The sequence below is a fragment of the Phocoena phocoena genome, chromosome 18 (assembly GCF_963924675.1).
Source record: "Phocoena phocoena chromosome 18, mPhoPho1.1, whole genome shotgun sequence".
Classification (NCBI taxonomy): domain Eukaryota; kingdom Metazoa; phylum Chordata; class Mammalia; order Artiodactyla; family Phocoenidae; genus Phocoena; species Phocoena phocoena.
In genome coordinates this window covers 21,601,474-21,618,559 of record NC_089236.1, presented here as the reverse complement: position 1 = coordinate 21,618,559, position 17,086 = coordinate 21,601,474, and the positions used below count along the sequence as shown (strand labels likewise).

General features: G+C 39.5%; 1 protein-coding gene across 1 annotated transcript in view; it reads left to right on the top strand.

The window, feature by feature from the left end:
- The window catches only part of GTF2F2 (general transcription factor IIF subunit 2), a 156,090-nt gene that overhangs the window by 21,914 nt on the left and 117,090 nt on the right, over window positions 1-17,086 (top strand). The window contains exons 5-6 of the mRNA XM_065896101.1: window positions 8,699-8,717; window positions 9,935-10,079. Of these exons, the coding sequence (XP_065752173.1) occupies window positions 8,699-8,717; window positions 9,935-10,079 (164 nt within the window). The remainder of the gene's footprint in view (window positions 1-8,698; window positions 8,718-9,934; window positions 10,080-17,086) is intronic.

Below are 17,086 nucleotides of genomic sequence, written 5' to 3'. Positions count from 1 at the left end.
ATTATTGGAAATGGGCATGATTTTATATCCAAAGTTCTAATGTTAGGTAGAGAGAAGTAACGTCTTCTTTTCTTAAGAAACAGCTACATGTTTCATAGCAGAACTGGGCTTAAATTCAGTCCTTTGAGTGGTAAGAAAACTCCAACAGGTTCCAGTGCCAGCTCTGTCACTTACTATCAGTGAGACTTTGGACAGATACTTAATCTTCTGAGTTTAGATTCGCTACCTTTCCCTACCATGAATATTGCATTCCTGAAAACCTCTGTGTGAAGAAAATACCTAGTTGAGGAATGTAAAATCTTTTGGTGTGGGGAGGAGGGAGCTGGTATGGGAAACAGAGTTAAAGGAGCCAAGCTCTAGGGAAACCTATGTAAGCGCTAAGTACTGCTTTCATCCCTAAGGTAAATATTAGAGATAGCATGCTAAATAAACAGTAGTGGGTGTGCTGTGATCACCTTTTCTTGATCACCCTTTGTTTGGAAGAAAATTTCAAGCTTGTCCTTAGTTTAAAGCAGATGTTTTACATAGTTACATCTAATATGCATAGGGAGGCCGTATCCCTAGGTTGTGACCCGTTTACATGTTTTACAGCGCTGGTTTACATATTTTTCCTGTGTAATTATTAATAGTGTCCCCTCTTTCACTCTCCAGAGTGTCCTGGTTTTGGCAATAAACTGTATGTTTGCCCTTAATATTAACAGATGTGTGTATGTGTATTTTATATGTAAATTAAAAATCTAGCAGATTTTCTACCTAACATGAAATATAATCTTGCCGTGTAGAAGAGCTAGATGCTTTTAATGGTGGGAACAGATTTTTAGTAGTTGGTATCCTAAGATTGCTATGGAAATGCTTGAAAACAGCTTGTTCTAGAGTAGGTCTACTGGCTATCTTATTTATGTTTCTAATTTACTTAGTTTTCATTCTTCTTACTGATTACCAGATTCACTATTAAACAAGTGTAGGATGAGCAAGGAGTGGCTTAGCAGTGCCTGTGACTAAGCTATCAATACTTTAATTTCAGCTAAATATGACTCATCAAGGTTTTGTGGCTATAAACAGAAGGCTCCCTTAATAGATGATTGTTGTTTAGGATGAAGTGGGATGATAACCCCACTCTTCTTTGCCAGTGAGCTTCCAGAGCAAACACTGTGTTCAGTTTTTAGTGCTGCACTTAGAGATGTGGACAGATAAGTTCATTCAGGGGAGTGAGACTAGGACAATGAGAAAACTAAAATCAATTTCCTGTGAGGAACGTTTGAAGGCACGATGGCTGTTTAATAAGAGACGACTTAGGGCAAACCAGTGAAACTGTCTTCAGATATTTTTAAAAACTAGAAGACGTATGATCAACTATTGATCCTTAGAGGCACATTAACCATTTGGTGGGTTATCTGTGTGGTTGAAAAAACGTATATTTGGGTAAAAACTGAAAAATACCTAAGGTTTTAAAAAAGCAGTGTGGTATAGCGATAATGAGTATGGACTCAGGAGTCAGTCAGCTCCGGGCTTTATCCGGGCCTTGTCATTTCCCAGCTCTGTGACTTCGGGGAAGTTGCTTATCACCCTCTCTGTTTCCTCATCTGTGAAAGGAGATGGTATTAATACCTCATAGGTTAAGTGCATGTAAAATACTCCGTAAGTGTTCACCTGCTGTCATGCCCCACATACCACAGAGTACAGGCAGTAGAGCCTGCATCGTGTCTGGCACCTCCCCTCCCCGTCAGCTCTCCCAGAGTTGAGCAGCAGCACCAGCTTGCTGTGCAGTAGGCCAGAAGCTAGGGAGAAGTACATGGTGTGTACGCTGATTCCAGCAGAGACAGGCCCTGTGGAGTAAAGGAGTCAAGAGAGGCAGAGGGGAGGGGAACACGTGCTGCTGGGAGCGCAGCTCTACCCAAATTTGGTTCTTGTAATACCTGAAAAAAGGAGAGTCCAGAATAAGATGAGAGTAACAGCTTCTTTTAACAGTTGGTAACATTTGGGCCATTTTCATCAAGCAATTCATGCCATGTCCCTAAATCACTGTACTTGGACTATTCTTATACCTTTGGACATCTGATGTGTACTGCATTTTAATTGGTCTCTAGTTTTGCTTTAGTTTGTTTAATTTTAAAACCAGCCTTTCTACATTACCACCCTGCCTCAGCAAACTTCAGTGTTCAAAATGTTTGATATATGTCCTATTTTACTGACAGTCATACAGTTTGTGCTAATACAGCTTCTTTCAGAGACGTTTAACTTCTTGTTTTATTTCTAAACACACTTAACTTCCAAGGTCATATCGGAGCCCACTAATAATAGAAAATATGCAAATAAAACACATCAGTGAGATAATTTTTTGTTATAAAAATTGACTAAGTTTAGAACAGTGTTATACTGTTGATAGGAGTTTAAATCAGTACAAACTTTCTGAAGGGCAGTGTGGCAAAACATATATGTATATCAATGCACATATATATATACACACATATACGTATATATACGTATATAATACACACACATATGTACAGATACACATTGCTGATCAAAACAAAGTAGAATAATAATCCCACTGTTTCCTCTGCCGGTTAGTTCACAGTGCAAGCATTATGTTCAGGTCTTGGTGCTGCCCTTACAGGAAGACACTGAGAGACTCAATTTATCATCATTTATTCTTATGTTCAAATTGTCCAAAGTTTAGCCAATGGAAGCTCCTTCTAGCTGGCACTCATGATCTTTGTTTTCTTTATTGTGGTAAAGAATACATATAAAATTTACCACCTTAACCATTTTTAAGTGTGCAGTCCCATAGACTTCGGGCATGTCTTCATCATTCTTTGAGCACTTACTTTTTGTTAAGGAAAGATGTTTTAGACTCATCTTGTACATTTCTGTCTGAGCCCCAGAGTCAGTCATTTCTCCAAAGAGGCTTGGTTTCCTCTAGAGGAAAATGGGATTTGGAAACTAAGCTCTGGATACCACAGGCGCTCATGGCTGCTCCCAGACCCTCTAAGTGGCTGTGTATGTACACACACATACCTCTAGGTCTGCATTTATTTTTATATTTACATGTGTTGAAGATCATGAATTTATACCAATACCCAGGGGCTTCCCTGGTGGCACAGTGGTTGAGAGTCCGCCTGCCGATGCAGGGGACATGGGTTCGTGCCCCGGTCCGGGAAGATCCCACATGCCGTGGAGCGGCTGAGCCCATGAGCCATGGCTGCTGGGCCTGCACGTCCGGAGCCTGTGCTCCGCAACGGGAGAGGCCACAGCAGTGAGAGGCCCGCATACTGAAAACAAATAAAAAATTATACAGTATCCTATACCAATACCCAGCTCCAGTTCAGCACCACAGGGTGTGTTCTAGTTTCCTCCCATTTCATATTCGTACCTCTTTTCTGAAAGTGAGAAACCTGGTTCCTGTTATTCTTAATATATTCACTTATTTGTTCAGGCCTCTGTTCTTACTTGTTCAGAGTCCCCCACTTCTCCCCGCATTGGTGATTGCCCTCCTCACCCTCCTTGCGCTATAGCAACCCTTGTTAGGCTGTTGTTAACCTTTGCCGCCCTCCACAGGGATGCTCTCCTCAGCCCGTCTAGGCTTCCACCCCCTGTTCTGAGACTGCCCTCTCCTCAGAGGCATGCCTCCTTCCCCTGCTAGGGCTCCAATAGCCTGTTTCGGGCTGTCCTTCCATGTGGATGCCCTCGCCTCACTAGGCTCTGACCCATTTCTTGTTGAGCTGTTCCCTTATGGGGTGCCCTCCTTTACCCCACGGGCTCTGGCGCCTTGCCCCGGCCTGCCCTCTCTACCCCAGGCACTTCCTTTCCACTTGGGCTGTGACTGCTCTGCTCAACCCACTCTGCAGAAGCCTACCTTGCTTGGCCTCCCCTATTGGTTTTTGAGCTATATTGTTCAAGAAGGGGACATATGACTAGGAATTCAAAATGAAACAAAACAAAAACCACAAAAAATCCTGTGGGAGCACAGGGTTATTATTATTATTATTTGGTTGGTTTTCTCATCCTGAAGAAGCAGGTGATTTATTGGTTATCAGTGATTAGTGAAAAGTCTGGCCCCATTGGTGTCAAATCTAAGATGTATTTTAAGAGTGTAAGAAAAAGGAAAGACATTAATTTTTTTAAAAAAGGCAAGAGGAACGAGGTTGGAGTCTAAAGAAGTATCTGTGGAGTATTGAGAAACAGACTCAGAGTAACGAGAAACATTATGAGACTTTCAGTGAAAGGGTGGGCCAGGTGTTTACTTCATCCATTTCTGAAGCCATTACTGTGTTTTACAGTAGTGGATGTTTATAACTTTGACCACAGATCATCATGGGAAGGGTATATTTTAGTTGTAATGTAGAATGACAAAAGGTCATGTATACTTCATACGTTCATATACCAAGACAAAGCAATACATAATCCTTTTAAAATAAATTTTAAGTTTTCAAGGGTTAATACTTATTCTAGAAAATTAACTCATCCAGAGTTGATCAATCTCTTATCACTCCAACTAAGGTGTTATTATTATACAGCTGTCCCTTGAACAATAAGAGTTTGAACTGTACAGGTCCACTGATTATATGGGTTTTTTTCAGTCAGTATATGCTACAGTTCCACACGTTTGCTGTTGGTTGAATCCATGGACATGGAACCATGAACGTAGAGGGTGTCGTCTGCCCTAACCCTTGCATTGTTCAAGGGTCAACTGTATATGAAAAGGAAGTTGACCTCCCCTCCTGTGTTCCCTAATTGCATCTGGGTGATTTCTAGTCACTGACGGGAAATGGCAGCATGATCTTTAATCCATCCTTTTTCCTTTGCTGCCCACTTTCAGTCATTTCCTCTTCTATCAATGGTTTTTTTTTTTTTTACATCTGTATTGGAGTATAATTGCTTTACAATGGTATGTTAGTTTCTGCTTTATAACAAAGTGAATCAGTTATACATATACATATGTTCCCGTATCTCTTCCCTCTTGCGTCTCCCTCCCTCCCGCCCTCCATATCCCACCCCTGTAGGTGATCACAAAGCACTGAGCTGGTCTCCCTGTGCTATGCGGCTGCTTCCCACTAGCTATCTACCTTACTTTTGGTAGTGTATATATGTCCATGCCTCTCTCTCACTGTGTCACAGCTTACCCTTCCCCCTCCCCATATCCTCAAGTCCATTCTCTAGTAGGTCTGTGTCTTTATTCCTGTCTTACCCCTAGGTTCTTCATGACATTTTTTTCCCTTAAATTCCATATATATGTGTTAGCATACGGTATTTGTCTTTCTCTTTCTGACTTACTTCACTCTGTATGACAGACTCTAGGTCTATCCACCTCATTACAAAAAGCTCAGTTTCGTTTCTTCTTATGGCTGAGTCATATTCCATTGTATGTATGTGCCACATCTTCTTTATGCATTCATCCGATGATGGACACTTAGGTTGTTTCCATCTCTGGGCAATTGTAAATAGAGCTGCAATGAACATTTTGGTACATGACTCCTTTTGAATTATGGTTTTCTCAGGATATATGCCAGTAGTGGGATTGCTGGGTCATATGGTAGTTCTATTTGTAGTTTTTTAGGGAACCTCCATACTGTTCTCCATAGTGGCTGCACCAATTCACATTCCCACCAGCAGTGCAAGAGTGTCCCTTTTCTCCACACCCTCTCCAGCATTTATTGTTTCCAGATTTTTTGATGATGGCCACACTCCTCCTTGAATTCTACAGCTGTCTGGTTCAGGCCTTCATTACTTTTTATATGCGTTTCTGCATTAACCTCAGTTCAATTCAGTAAACATTATGTGAGTGCCTTCTGTGTCTTTCCCTTTGCTTTGCCTACAGTGCCTCTCTCTTAGGGTAGCTAAATTCAATTCCTCTAGAAGGAAAGTTCTGGAGAGATAGGGAAGGGACTGTAGTGAATTCAGTGCCTGACTGCATGTTGAGGGGATTGTTGTCATGCCGAATTGGGAGCACATTGTTGCCAGATCTTCCGGTCTTGTAAGAGAAGCTGGAAATTCATTATTTTTATGTGAAATCTTAAACTTTTTTCACCTCTTTTCTAGGTACTTCCCCAACAAAAAGAAGATTGACATTGTATTTTAATGTATGAAAGACTGGGAATTCCTACAGTAAACAAATCTCTGTAAGAATCTGGAATCCTTAGTCTGGCCTAAAAGGCTCTTTACCACTTGACTCCAACCTACCGTTCACTGATGTTAGAAGGAATATGCTGGATACTTTCTCATTTCTGGTGTTTAGTTGGATTCTTCTCTTAGCCTGGAATGGCCACTTGTTGTTGATCTCATCCCCCACTTAGTTCATCTTTTCCTAGCTTTCATATCTGCATTTCCATGACAGTTTGTTATACCTCTGTCTTGAAATTATTGTCCTGTTTGTAGTTGTTCTGGATTGGAGCTGTTTTTTTTTTTTCATTAGACTGGGACCTTCTTGAGGATAAAGACCTATATTCATACTATACCATGCATTTGTCACAGTGCCTAGTGGATGTATAGCAGACACTTAATGACAGTGAATGACTGAACCACTGAAGGAAGACAGGTTGGAACTCAGCCGGGTGTTATGGAGAACTAGCAGTTTTCTGACTGGTCTCCATATCCATTCTATGTATATTTTCTGATGTCAGTCTCTTGGAACATGTCTTTGTACTTGTTATACTTTGGTTCAAACAATGCTTGTAGCTCTCCATTGCCTAAAGAGTGAAGTCCATGCTCTGTGCTGTGATATTCAAGATCTTATATGGTCTGGCCCCATTTCTCCTTTATAGTTCATCTCCTACTATTCTTTAGTTTGTACTTTCCCTCCCAGCCAAATCTGATCACATTTTCCTGGCTTTGCTTAGCAATTTACTTTGCTTTTTTTTTTTGGCCCTGTCACGAAGCATGCAGGATCTTAGTTCCCCCGACCTGGGATCAAACCTGCGTCCCCTGCAGTGGAAGTGCAGAGTCTTAACCACTCAACCGCCAGGGAAGTCCCACTTAGCTATTTACTTTTGTTTTTTTTTTTAACATCTTTATTGGAGTATAATTGCTTTACAATGGTGTGTTAGTTTCTGCTTTATAACAAAGTGAATCAGTTATACATATACGTATGTTCCCATATCTCTTCCCTCTTGCGTCTCCCTCCCTCCCACCCTAGGTATCCCACCCCTTTAGGTGGTCACAAAGCACCGAGCTGATCTCCCTGTGCTATGCGGCTGCTTCCCACTAGCTATCTGTTTTACGTTTGATACTATAGCTCAAAAGCTGCCTCTTGTTGAGCCAGTCCTTAACTCTTAAAATGGAAGAAGTGGTGTACTCCTACCTAATCCTAGCACATTGTGGCTCTCTTAATTAAAATTAAAATTTATCTCATTTTATAGTTATGCATTTAACTTTTTTTTTTTTTTTTTTGTGGTATGCGGGCCTCTCACTGTTGTGGCCTCTCCTGTTGTGGAGCACAGGCTCCGTGGTCATGGCTCACGGGCCCAGCCGCTCCGCGGCGTGTGGGATTTTCCCAGACCAGGGCGCGAACCCGTGTCTCCTGCATTGGCAGGCAGACTCTCAACCACTGCGCCACCAGGGAAGCCCCTGGATTTAGCTTTTATATCTTCTGCTGGCTGGGGATAGGGGCCTTCCACTCAGTACTTTGCAGGTATTTAATACATGATTTTCTTTTTAATTAGGCTATTATTAGGGTGTACATTGATCCCATATTTATTAAGAAAAAGAAAAAGAAAAATTTTTAAATGTAATACAAATAAATTAAAAATCGTATGGAAATATATTTACTGGGGATAACAGTAGATGTTAACAGTAGAATCTTGGCTAATTTAAAACTTTTGGGTTGTCTGTAATAAAATTATTTCTACATGGGCATATATTATTTTTATAGCAGAGAAAATTGCTTGTAATTTAAAAATAATTTTTGGTCTTTAAGATTTTGTTAGGTAAGTGAAACTTCTTCAGCTAGACAAAATAAATAGTAAAATTTGTTGAAGTTCTATATATCTGGTATTAAATATGCCATTCACATGCTGCTGAATGCTAAAAATACTCAGAGGGCTACTCTGGTGGCGCAGTGGTTAAGAATCCGCCTGTGAATGCAGGGGACACGGGTTCGAGCCCTGGGCCGGGAAGATCCCACATACCGTGGAGCAGCTAAGCCCGTGCGCCACAACTCCTGAGCCTGTGCTCTAGAGCCCACAAGCCACAACTACTAAGCTCGTGTGCCACAACTACTGAAGCCAGCATGCCTAGAGCCGTGCTGCGCAGTAAGAGAAGCCACCGCAATGAGAAGCCCGCACACCGCAACGAAGAGTAGCCCCCGCTCGCCGCAACTAGAGAAAGCCCGTGCGCAGCAACAAAGACCCAACGCAGCCAAAAATAATAAATATCTAATAAATTAAAATACTCAGAAATTAAAATAAGAATTGTAATAAGATCATTATTTGGATAAAATATTATTAGGTCAGGTTGTAATAGTGTTAAGAGACACAAACTCATAATATCTAAAATACTCATGTGGGATTAATGCGTATTTGTTTTTCCTATAGGATTACAAATAGAATAGTTTAGGAGAGCCAAGGATAAATATTAGTTAATTTCTGTAAATATAATATTTTTATGTAAATATGAAGTAGCATTATTTCTTTTAGTTCTTAGCTTACATTTGAAAAAAATATGAAATTAAATAATTGAAAATTTTTTCTTTCCTCTCTTTCAGAAATCAAGGAAGGACCGAGGTAAGATTATTTCTATGGAAATTTTATTTAAAACATTAGATTATTTTACTATGCATTAGTAATAGTAAAGAGAGGGTAGTGTTTGCGTTCTGGAAAACTCCACATCAAGCTGGTGGCTGGTCAGGAACACATACTAGTATAAATGCCACTCCTGTGTGAATGAATAGGCTCCTTTCTACTTGTTCATGCTTAGCATTTTTCTACTTTGACCTAAATATCCCCTCTCTGGTACTCTGAAAGTTAGTATTGTTTCAGTAATACTTTAAACATTATTTCACGTTGGCAAATGCATTTGATTTGGATTTTTGAAGGCTTTAGATTTTGACCCATTAAGTCCAGGACATAATTTGCAGTACCTGTCGCATAGTAGAGAGATATTTAATAATACTTCATAATCTTTCTACGTGGTTAAGAGTTCAGTATGTTAAGTTTATAAATCCCTTTGATGTAAAATTTGGGGAGATATGGTAAAAATCGTTTTGAAAGAACACCTACTGTGTCTTTTGATTCTAAACCTCAATATTGAGTTATCCTTACGAATATTTAGTTGTATTTGTTGAAATATTCAAAAGTAAAACAGCACCGTGTACTCATACAGTTACTGGATCTAAAAAGAAAGACATCCTCTGCTTATGGGAATGTTTAAGCTTCCTGAGTAAATAGCTCACTTCCCCCTGCTTCAAGTACATTCGCTTTCTTAATACTTTGAAAATGTTCAGTCATTCAGCAAACACTGTTTTCCTTCTGTGTGCCAGGCATTTTGCTAGGAGATGGATGGATGAATGGATGGATAGATCTGTCTGTCTGTCTATCTATCCATCTGTCAATCTATCCATCCATCCATCCACCTAATACTTATCTAATTTATTTAGGGGTATAAATATAACAAGACATGGTTTCTTCCTTGACCTCAGACACCTTAGGAAAAAAAATTTATTTCTATTTTGTAAATAGAAGTTTTTCAGCCATAGACCAGAGAAAACATTTGAAAGCTGTCTGTATAATGGTAGATTAGCCCCATTATTCTGACAAAAGGGGATAGATTCTCTTATTAGGACTAATTAAAAATTTTTTGACGAAGTTTTTAAAAAATGCTTAATAAAATGACTGGAAAAGATTCACACTAAAAAAGTATTTGATTTATAGTTAGAATTTCTGTACAGATACTTTGAATACAAAAATCTATTGTAATAAGCTCTGGTTCGTGTGTCTCCTAGGTGTCATTTACTTTGAATGAGGACCTTGCAAACATTCATGATATTGGCGGGAAACCAGCTTCAGTCAGTGCTCCTAGAGAACATCCATTTGTCTTGCAAAGTGTTGGAGGACAGACATTAACGGTGTTTACCGAGAGCTCATCAGGTAAGTGGGAAGAGAATTATTTAAATGCAATTCCTGTACATGTTGTGTAGATTTTCTCTCTCAGCGCATACTCTAAGGTCATTACCAGGGCTGTTCCACCTGTTGTTCTTTCTACCTCTTATTCATATCATACTACTTCTCTGCTCTAAGTACTTTCCTGTGACTGCTGAAGTTTTGGCTGTTACTGGAAGGGTTTAATTTCCATTTGGGGCATGAAGAAATAGAACAAAGCAGATGGAAGAGTGTGGTGATTAAGCTGTCTTCTAGGATGTTGAGGAAACAGTATTATGAGTTTTGCCAAGGTAAGGTCATCCTTGCCTGTTTTGGTAAATTAATATTCAATAACTATAAGTTGTGTTTTAAAAAGTACTGCTGAATATTAGGGAATATTTAGTCAAAATAGAGGGAATATTTTGGCTCTTGTATGCTTTCTATACTTTTTAATGCATAGGGATTAATTTCTTTTAATCGGTATCAACTTCTAAGAAACTGTATAGTTTTTAATTTTGTGTGTTTGCTCTCAGATGTTTTAACAGTTCAGTAAATCAGAGCAGGTGTTTCAGTTTGTGAATTAAATATAAAGGGAACTTTTTTTGTGGCGTATGTAAGAGTATATGTTTATTTTCATTGTTTCTTGGTTTTTAAGCTTCACTGAATTTCGCATATTACTAGTAAAGCAGCAGGCCACCTCACTTTAACAGAACTAATTTCTCTTACCTGATTCAGAAAGTTTATTGGTTGTTGAAAAGAAAAACATCCATGGTTTTGTTGTATTTTCATTAAACATTACAAAGAAAGCTGTAAGATTGAGGACACGGGGAGGGGGAAGGGTAAGCTGGTACGAAGTGAGAGAGTGGCATGGACTTATATACACTACCAAATGTAAAATAGATAGCTAGTGGGAAGCAGCCGCATAGCACAGGGAGATCAGCTCGGTGCTTTGTGACCACCTAGAGGGGTGGGATGGGGGGGAGGAGGGAGACGAAAGAGGGAGGAGATATGGGGATATATGTATATTTATAGCTGATTCACTGTTATAAAGCAGAAACTAACACACCATTGTAAAGCAATTATACTCCTATAAGATGTTAAAAAAAAAAGAAAGCTGTAAGAAATTATAATATGTTAAGAACATTATTGTTTAAATAGAGTATACAGTTGATCCTTGAAAAATGGGAAGGTTAAGGGCAGCAACCCTCACAGAGTTGAAAATGCGCATGTAATTTACAGTGGGCTCTCTGTATCCGAGGTTCCTCCATATCTGTGGTTCTGTGTGCTCAAACTTAACAACTGTAGATTGTGTAGTACTGTAGTGTTTACCATTGAGAAAAATCCACATATAAGTAGACCTTTGCAGTTCAAACCCATGTTGTTCAGGCGTCACCTGTACTCAGATAAATTTTTTGTGGTGTCTTGGATTGCCAATAGCTGCATAAATTGATGTCAAAAAAATTAGTCATTTTTTTTTCCCCTGGGACATAGAATTTAAAAAAAGATTTGTATTATTACATTATTCTGTTACCATAATAATTTGTAGTATAATATTATGGGAAGTAGAAAATGTTAAACGTATGCATTTTCTCCTGGAGAAGATTCAACCATTCAACAAATATTTATTGTATGCTACATTGTGCAGGGCATAGCATAGGCACATCCAAGGAATCTGAATTAGTCTTGCAACTGATGGGATTTAATAAGACCTATTGAACCTGTGAGGTTTTCTCTACTTTTGTGTGTGTCCCTGGAGTAGAAGAGGTGTTGGCACCAATATGATAAAAAGGAAGCAGTCTGGAAAAAAGCTTGAGGTAGGGAGACTTGAGCTTCCTTGGTAGAAAAAGGTGCCCTATTTCAGATTTTTTACCTCTTATCAAGTTGCTCATTTTTCCGAAGCATGATTCATTGCTGGTACGTATACAGAGGACAGTGGTTTAGAAAGCTAAGGTTTGTTATCCTCAAAATTAATCTTTCATTTTTAACCTCGTAAATCCTTTAGTTAGCATTGCGATCTTTTTGCACATTTTGTATTCACATTTCTGGTTACAGTGTACTCCAAAGTGAACATGGCATTATAAGGATTATCTTGCCAGGAATATGGAAAACGATCAAGATTGTCATCCTTCTTCTGGAGTTTGTACAACATGTTCTTGCTTTGTAGAACTGTGATGATACAGGTGCAGGTCTAAGTTGCTCTGTTAGGTGGTGCACACTATAAGGGAGGTCTTTGCTGCCTAATCTCGGTCATTTCTGTTTCACGTCGTTGTTCCTTAACTCTCTTTGCACCTTTTTAGGCCTTAATTTCCTTATTTATGAAATACAGATAATAGTTATTTACATTAGTGCATAAACATGAATATATTTAAAACACTTTGAATAATATTTGGTATATAGTACATGCTCAGTAACTAGTAGCTGTTATTACTATTATTAATATTAGATTTTACTTTTAAACACTTTAGGTTTCAAATGTATTTTAAGGTGTGTGCATGCATTTTACCTATATCTGGGTGTATATCACTTGATAAAATTCAACCAGAAGAGATTTTTATGTTCAGTGTTTTTAATTGCCTGGAGGACCAGGAAAATTGCTCTAGAATCGTTAACGGTTCATTTCCTTTTCTGAGCCTTGCGTCATTTGCTGTTTCTACTCATTAAGGTATCAGTTGTAAAGCTGGGTTCCTTGGCTCTCTAGGAAGTCATAAATAGACAACAGGGACTCTGTGACTGCTGTGACATGTTTAAAATGCTAGCTAAGTGTATGTCTGCATGTTTTTCTGCAGGACAGGACCCTAGCTTTCATTGGGGTCTCAGAGGGATCTGGGACCCAAAAAAGCTAAAGAGCCACCACTCTAGTATTAGCTTGGTTTGTCATGAACCTGCCAAAGTGTAAGTGAGTGAGTCATCTTACAATGAGCAAGCCTTTTATTTTACATTGAAATATACATGGAGGCGGACATTATCCTGAATATTTTTCCATTTTTCTCTCAAGCATAGAACTGTACCTTCTTATTAAAAAAATTGCTGGGCTTCCCTGGTGGCGCAGTGGTTGAGAGTCCGCCTGCCGATGCAGGGGACACGGGTTTGTGCCCCGGTCCGGGAAGATCCCACGTGCCACGGAGTGGCTGGGCCCGTAAGCCATGGCTGCTGAGGCTGTGCGTCCGGAGCCTATGCTCCGCAACGGGAGAGGCCACAGCAGTGAGAGGCCCGTGTACTGCAAAAAAAAACAAAAAAACAAAAAAACAAAAAAAACAAACAAAAAAAAAAAAATTGCTTTTCTGGGCTCTTTATTTCTTTTTACTAGTGCCCAGGTCTATAAAACAGAATTTTATAAGAAAAGATTAGACCTTCACTTAAGTTCAGTGTGTGGAGTTTTATTTTAATAGCTTTATTTTCTCAGTTAACATACTTTTGTTGGTTTTTGAGAGACCGCTTTTGAGCCAGTTTTTCTGATGGTTGAATTCTACATATTTGAGTGTCTTTGGGGTGATGGGGTTAGAGGGGCCTGATGATATGTTTTACAATGCTTTCTCCTTAATTAAAACAATCTGCATTTTATGAGCATTTGATGAACACAATTCAGTTGTTTCTAGTTGAGCATTCCTATCTCAGAGAATGGGTTTCATTTTTAAGGGCCATTTGGATTAGCCCTTCTTCCACCTCCAGATTTCTCCGTGAAATTCCAGATAATCTGTTTTCTCTATTAAATATTTCCATGGGGATCTCTATTAGCTTATCTCTCTACCCTCATCTACATGGAAAAGCCTCATGTGTTTGGCCTTTTTTTTTTTGTTCTCCTTGGGCCTTCAGTTTAGTATTTTTATCTACTATTTTCTGGTAACCAGATAACTTCTGTTTCTTTTGTCCTTTGTACGACTGCCTTTGCTCAAACTTATGTTTTCATTTTACAATTGCCAATTCTAGACTAAAAGTTGTTCAACAGATATTTTTTATGCTAGGCTCTACGCTAGAATAAGACTTGACTCTTGTCCAGTTGGGCAACTGATATGTGAAAAAATAATTGCTACAGAAAGTGCTCTGTTAGAGTTATGTACAAAAAAGAGTATGTACTTTGCCTGAAGGAACTGGGAGAGGCTTCAAAAGTGGAGAAAATATTTGAGCTGGACCTCAAATATATGAATAAATGCACATCAATAGGAGGGAAGAAAGTGAAGATAAAATGTATTTCTCTCACCTTCAAGTATCCTATTCTTCACTTAGCTTTCTGCTACCTGTCATACTCTGTCATCATCTAAAATCCGTTCAATGGTCCTGGTTAGATCAAAGCAAAAAAGCTCAGTTGTGGATTTCATAGTCTAGTTTAGAGATGAAAATCTTTGTACTGGTACAGTGGCAGTGGAAAAGAGGGCTCCTGTTCTAGAGATATTAGAGGAAATTTGACAGCTTTTGGTGATGAATTGACTGGGCAGGGACTGGAAGAGTGAGAAGTCTAGGATGGTTTCCAAGCTTCTTTGACTTGAGAATCTGGTTGAATGGTGAGACCATTACTGAGTTAGAAAGTATTGGAAGAAATGGGCAGGCTTGGAGCTGATGGAGACAAGGTGACTTTTTTGCTCAAGTTTTCATTATCTTTTTAAAAAAAATCTATTTATTTTAGTTATTTATTTTTGGCTGCGTTGGGTCTTCATTGCTGCATGCGGGCTTTCTCTAGTTGCGGTGAGCAGGGGCTACTCTTCGTTGCGGTGCGTGGGCTTCTCATTGCGGTGGCTCCTCTTGTTGTGGAGCACGGGCTCAGTAGGTGTGGCTCATGGGCTCTAGAGCGCAGGCTCAGTAGTTGTGGCACACGGGCTTCGTTGCTCCGTGGCATGTGGGATCTTCCTGGACCAGGGCTTGAACCCACGTCTTCTGCATTGGCAGGCGGATTCTTAACCACTGCGCCACCAGAGAAGCCCCAGTTTTCATTATCTTTGACCCCTTTTTAGCAGCTCGTTAATTCAGAAAATTGGTATTTGTACCTAGTTTTTGCAAGCCCTCTTTTACTTAGGCCTGCGATACTTCAGTGAGCAAAATCTCAGCTTTCATAGTGCTTACATTTTAGTAAGAGGAGACAGCAACAAATAGTAAACATAATAAGTAAATTGTATTGCAGCCTAGAAGGTGGTAAGTTCTCTGGGAAAAAAGCAGGCAGTGGGATCAGGAGTACTAGGTTGAGGGTGGGGCTTGACATTTTAAATAGTGTGGTCAGATATGGGCTCATTGAGAAGGTGGGATTTGAACTAAGTCTTGAAAGAGGCAAAGGGTAGCCTTGTGGAGTTAGTTATCCAGCTAGGAGTTTTCAAGGCAGAGGGAACACATTTGCCGTAAGGTGGGAGCAAGCCTGGAATGTTCTAGGAGAAGCAAGGAAGTCAGTGTGGGCAGAATCGATGGGCAGGGGGAAGAGGCCATTAAGCTGGAGAGGAAGGGGGTTGGCGGTGGCAGATCATGAAGGGATTTGTGAACCATTATAAAGGTTTTGGATTTTACTGAGTGAAATGGGGAGCCACTGGGGGGTTTTGAGCAGTGTAGTGATATACTCTGACTTACATTTTGAAGGCCCTCTCTGGCCAGTTGAGAAGAGACCATGAGGACAAGGGTAGCAGCTAGAGGCTATTGCAGTAATCCAGGGAGAGATGACAGAGACGTGGACCAGTGTGGCAGCAGTGACAAAGGTCTGTTTTCTCATCTGATGTTCATCCCATCTTTAGTTGTCTTAACAGACAATCCACTTGGATTTCTTATCACCTGAAACTCGGAAGTTATGAAATCAAATTGGCTTCTACATTCCTTTATTCTCTATGTATCCATATTTCTGTCAGTGATAACATCGTTCTTCTGTTCTCTTGGCCATGATAGTTCTTGGCCTCCTCTAACTCTCACATTCAGTCAGTTGCCCACTCGGTCATTCCCATAGTAGACATCACACATACACATTTCTCGATACCACTTAATCCAAAATCCTCTGAAAACTTCACCCATCCTCTCTATCCTCTTCTAGTCCAATCTGCTGGAATCCCTTCGCTCTCACAATAGCTTCCTGGCACTGCTGCCTCTCCTTTTCCCCTTGTTTTCCTCTGCAGGGATTTGTTTGCCTTTTACAGTCATAACCATTCTGCCCTTTATGGCCGTAGCCTTTTGATTTGATTGATTCTTCCTTCATCTGGACTTGTATGGCAGTAACGTTTGTATTACTCATTTTGTCCCGGAATTCAGCCTTATGGGCAGGGGACTGTGGCTCGTGCTTATCTCCAGAGTGTCTATTGTAGGACTGAGCACATAGCACATGGGCTTGTTAAAGCAAATACGTGTTGAAATAGTTTGTTTTCCTTTATTTTCTCCTAAGAATTACTAATACTCTAAAGGTACTCTTTAGCATGTTTTTAAATGAGATGGCTTGTTAGTGACAAAAGGATAGATTTTCTTCCTTCAAAGTTAAGTCTTTTTCTTAGGACACTTGAGGTTCAAAATTGAATATTAAATTCCTTTGTTCCCTACTTTACTTCTTGCTCATTATATTTTTATTTTGGCACAGATGATTCTTCTACTTTCTCTTTGCTAATGAGATTAGTTCAGTGCTGTGTGATGTGACACTTGGTTAACCAGTGGACACATTATAATAATGCTTGGTGCATTTCCCCTGTTTGTTGAGAGTCAGTTGGTTTGAATTAAGCTTGACGTGTATCTGTGTGTGCTTTATAGCTTTCAAACTACAGCTGTTTTCTTTTTTGAATTTTTTTCTTATCACTGCTTTTACATGAATTACACTGTTGCATAAATTATCACCATCTGTATATTACTAATTGCCATTGCAGTGGGACTCTGAGATTTTTTTTTAACCGAAGTATAGTTGATTTATAATGTTGCATTAATTTCTGCTGTACAGCAAAGTGATTCAGTTATACATATATATATATACATTCCTTTTAAAATTATTTTCCATTAAGGTTTATCACAGGATATTGAATATCCCTGTGCTATACAGTAGGACCTTGTTGTTTATCAATTCTATATGTAAT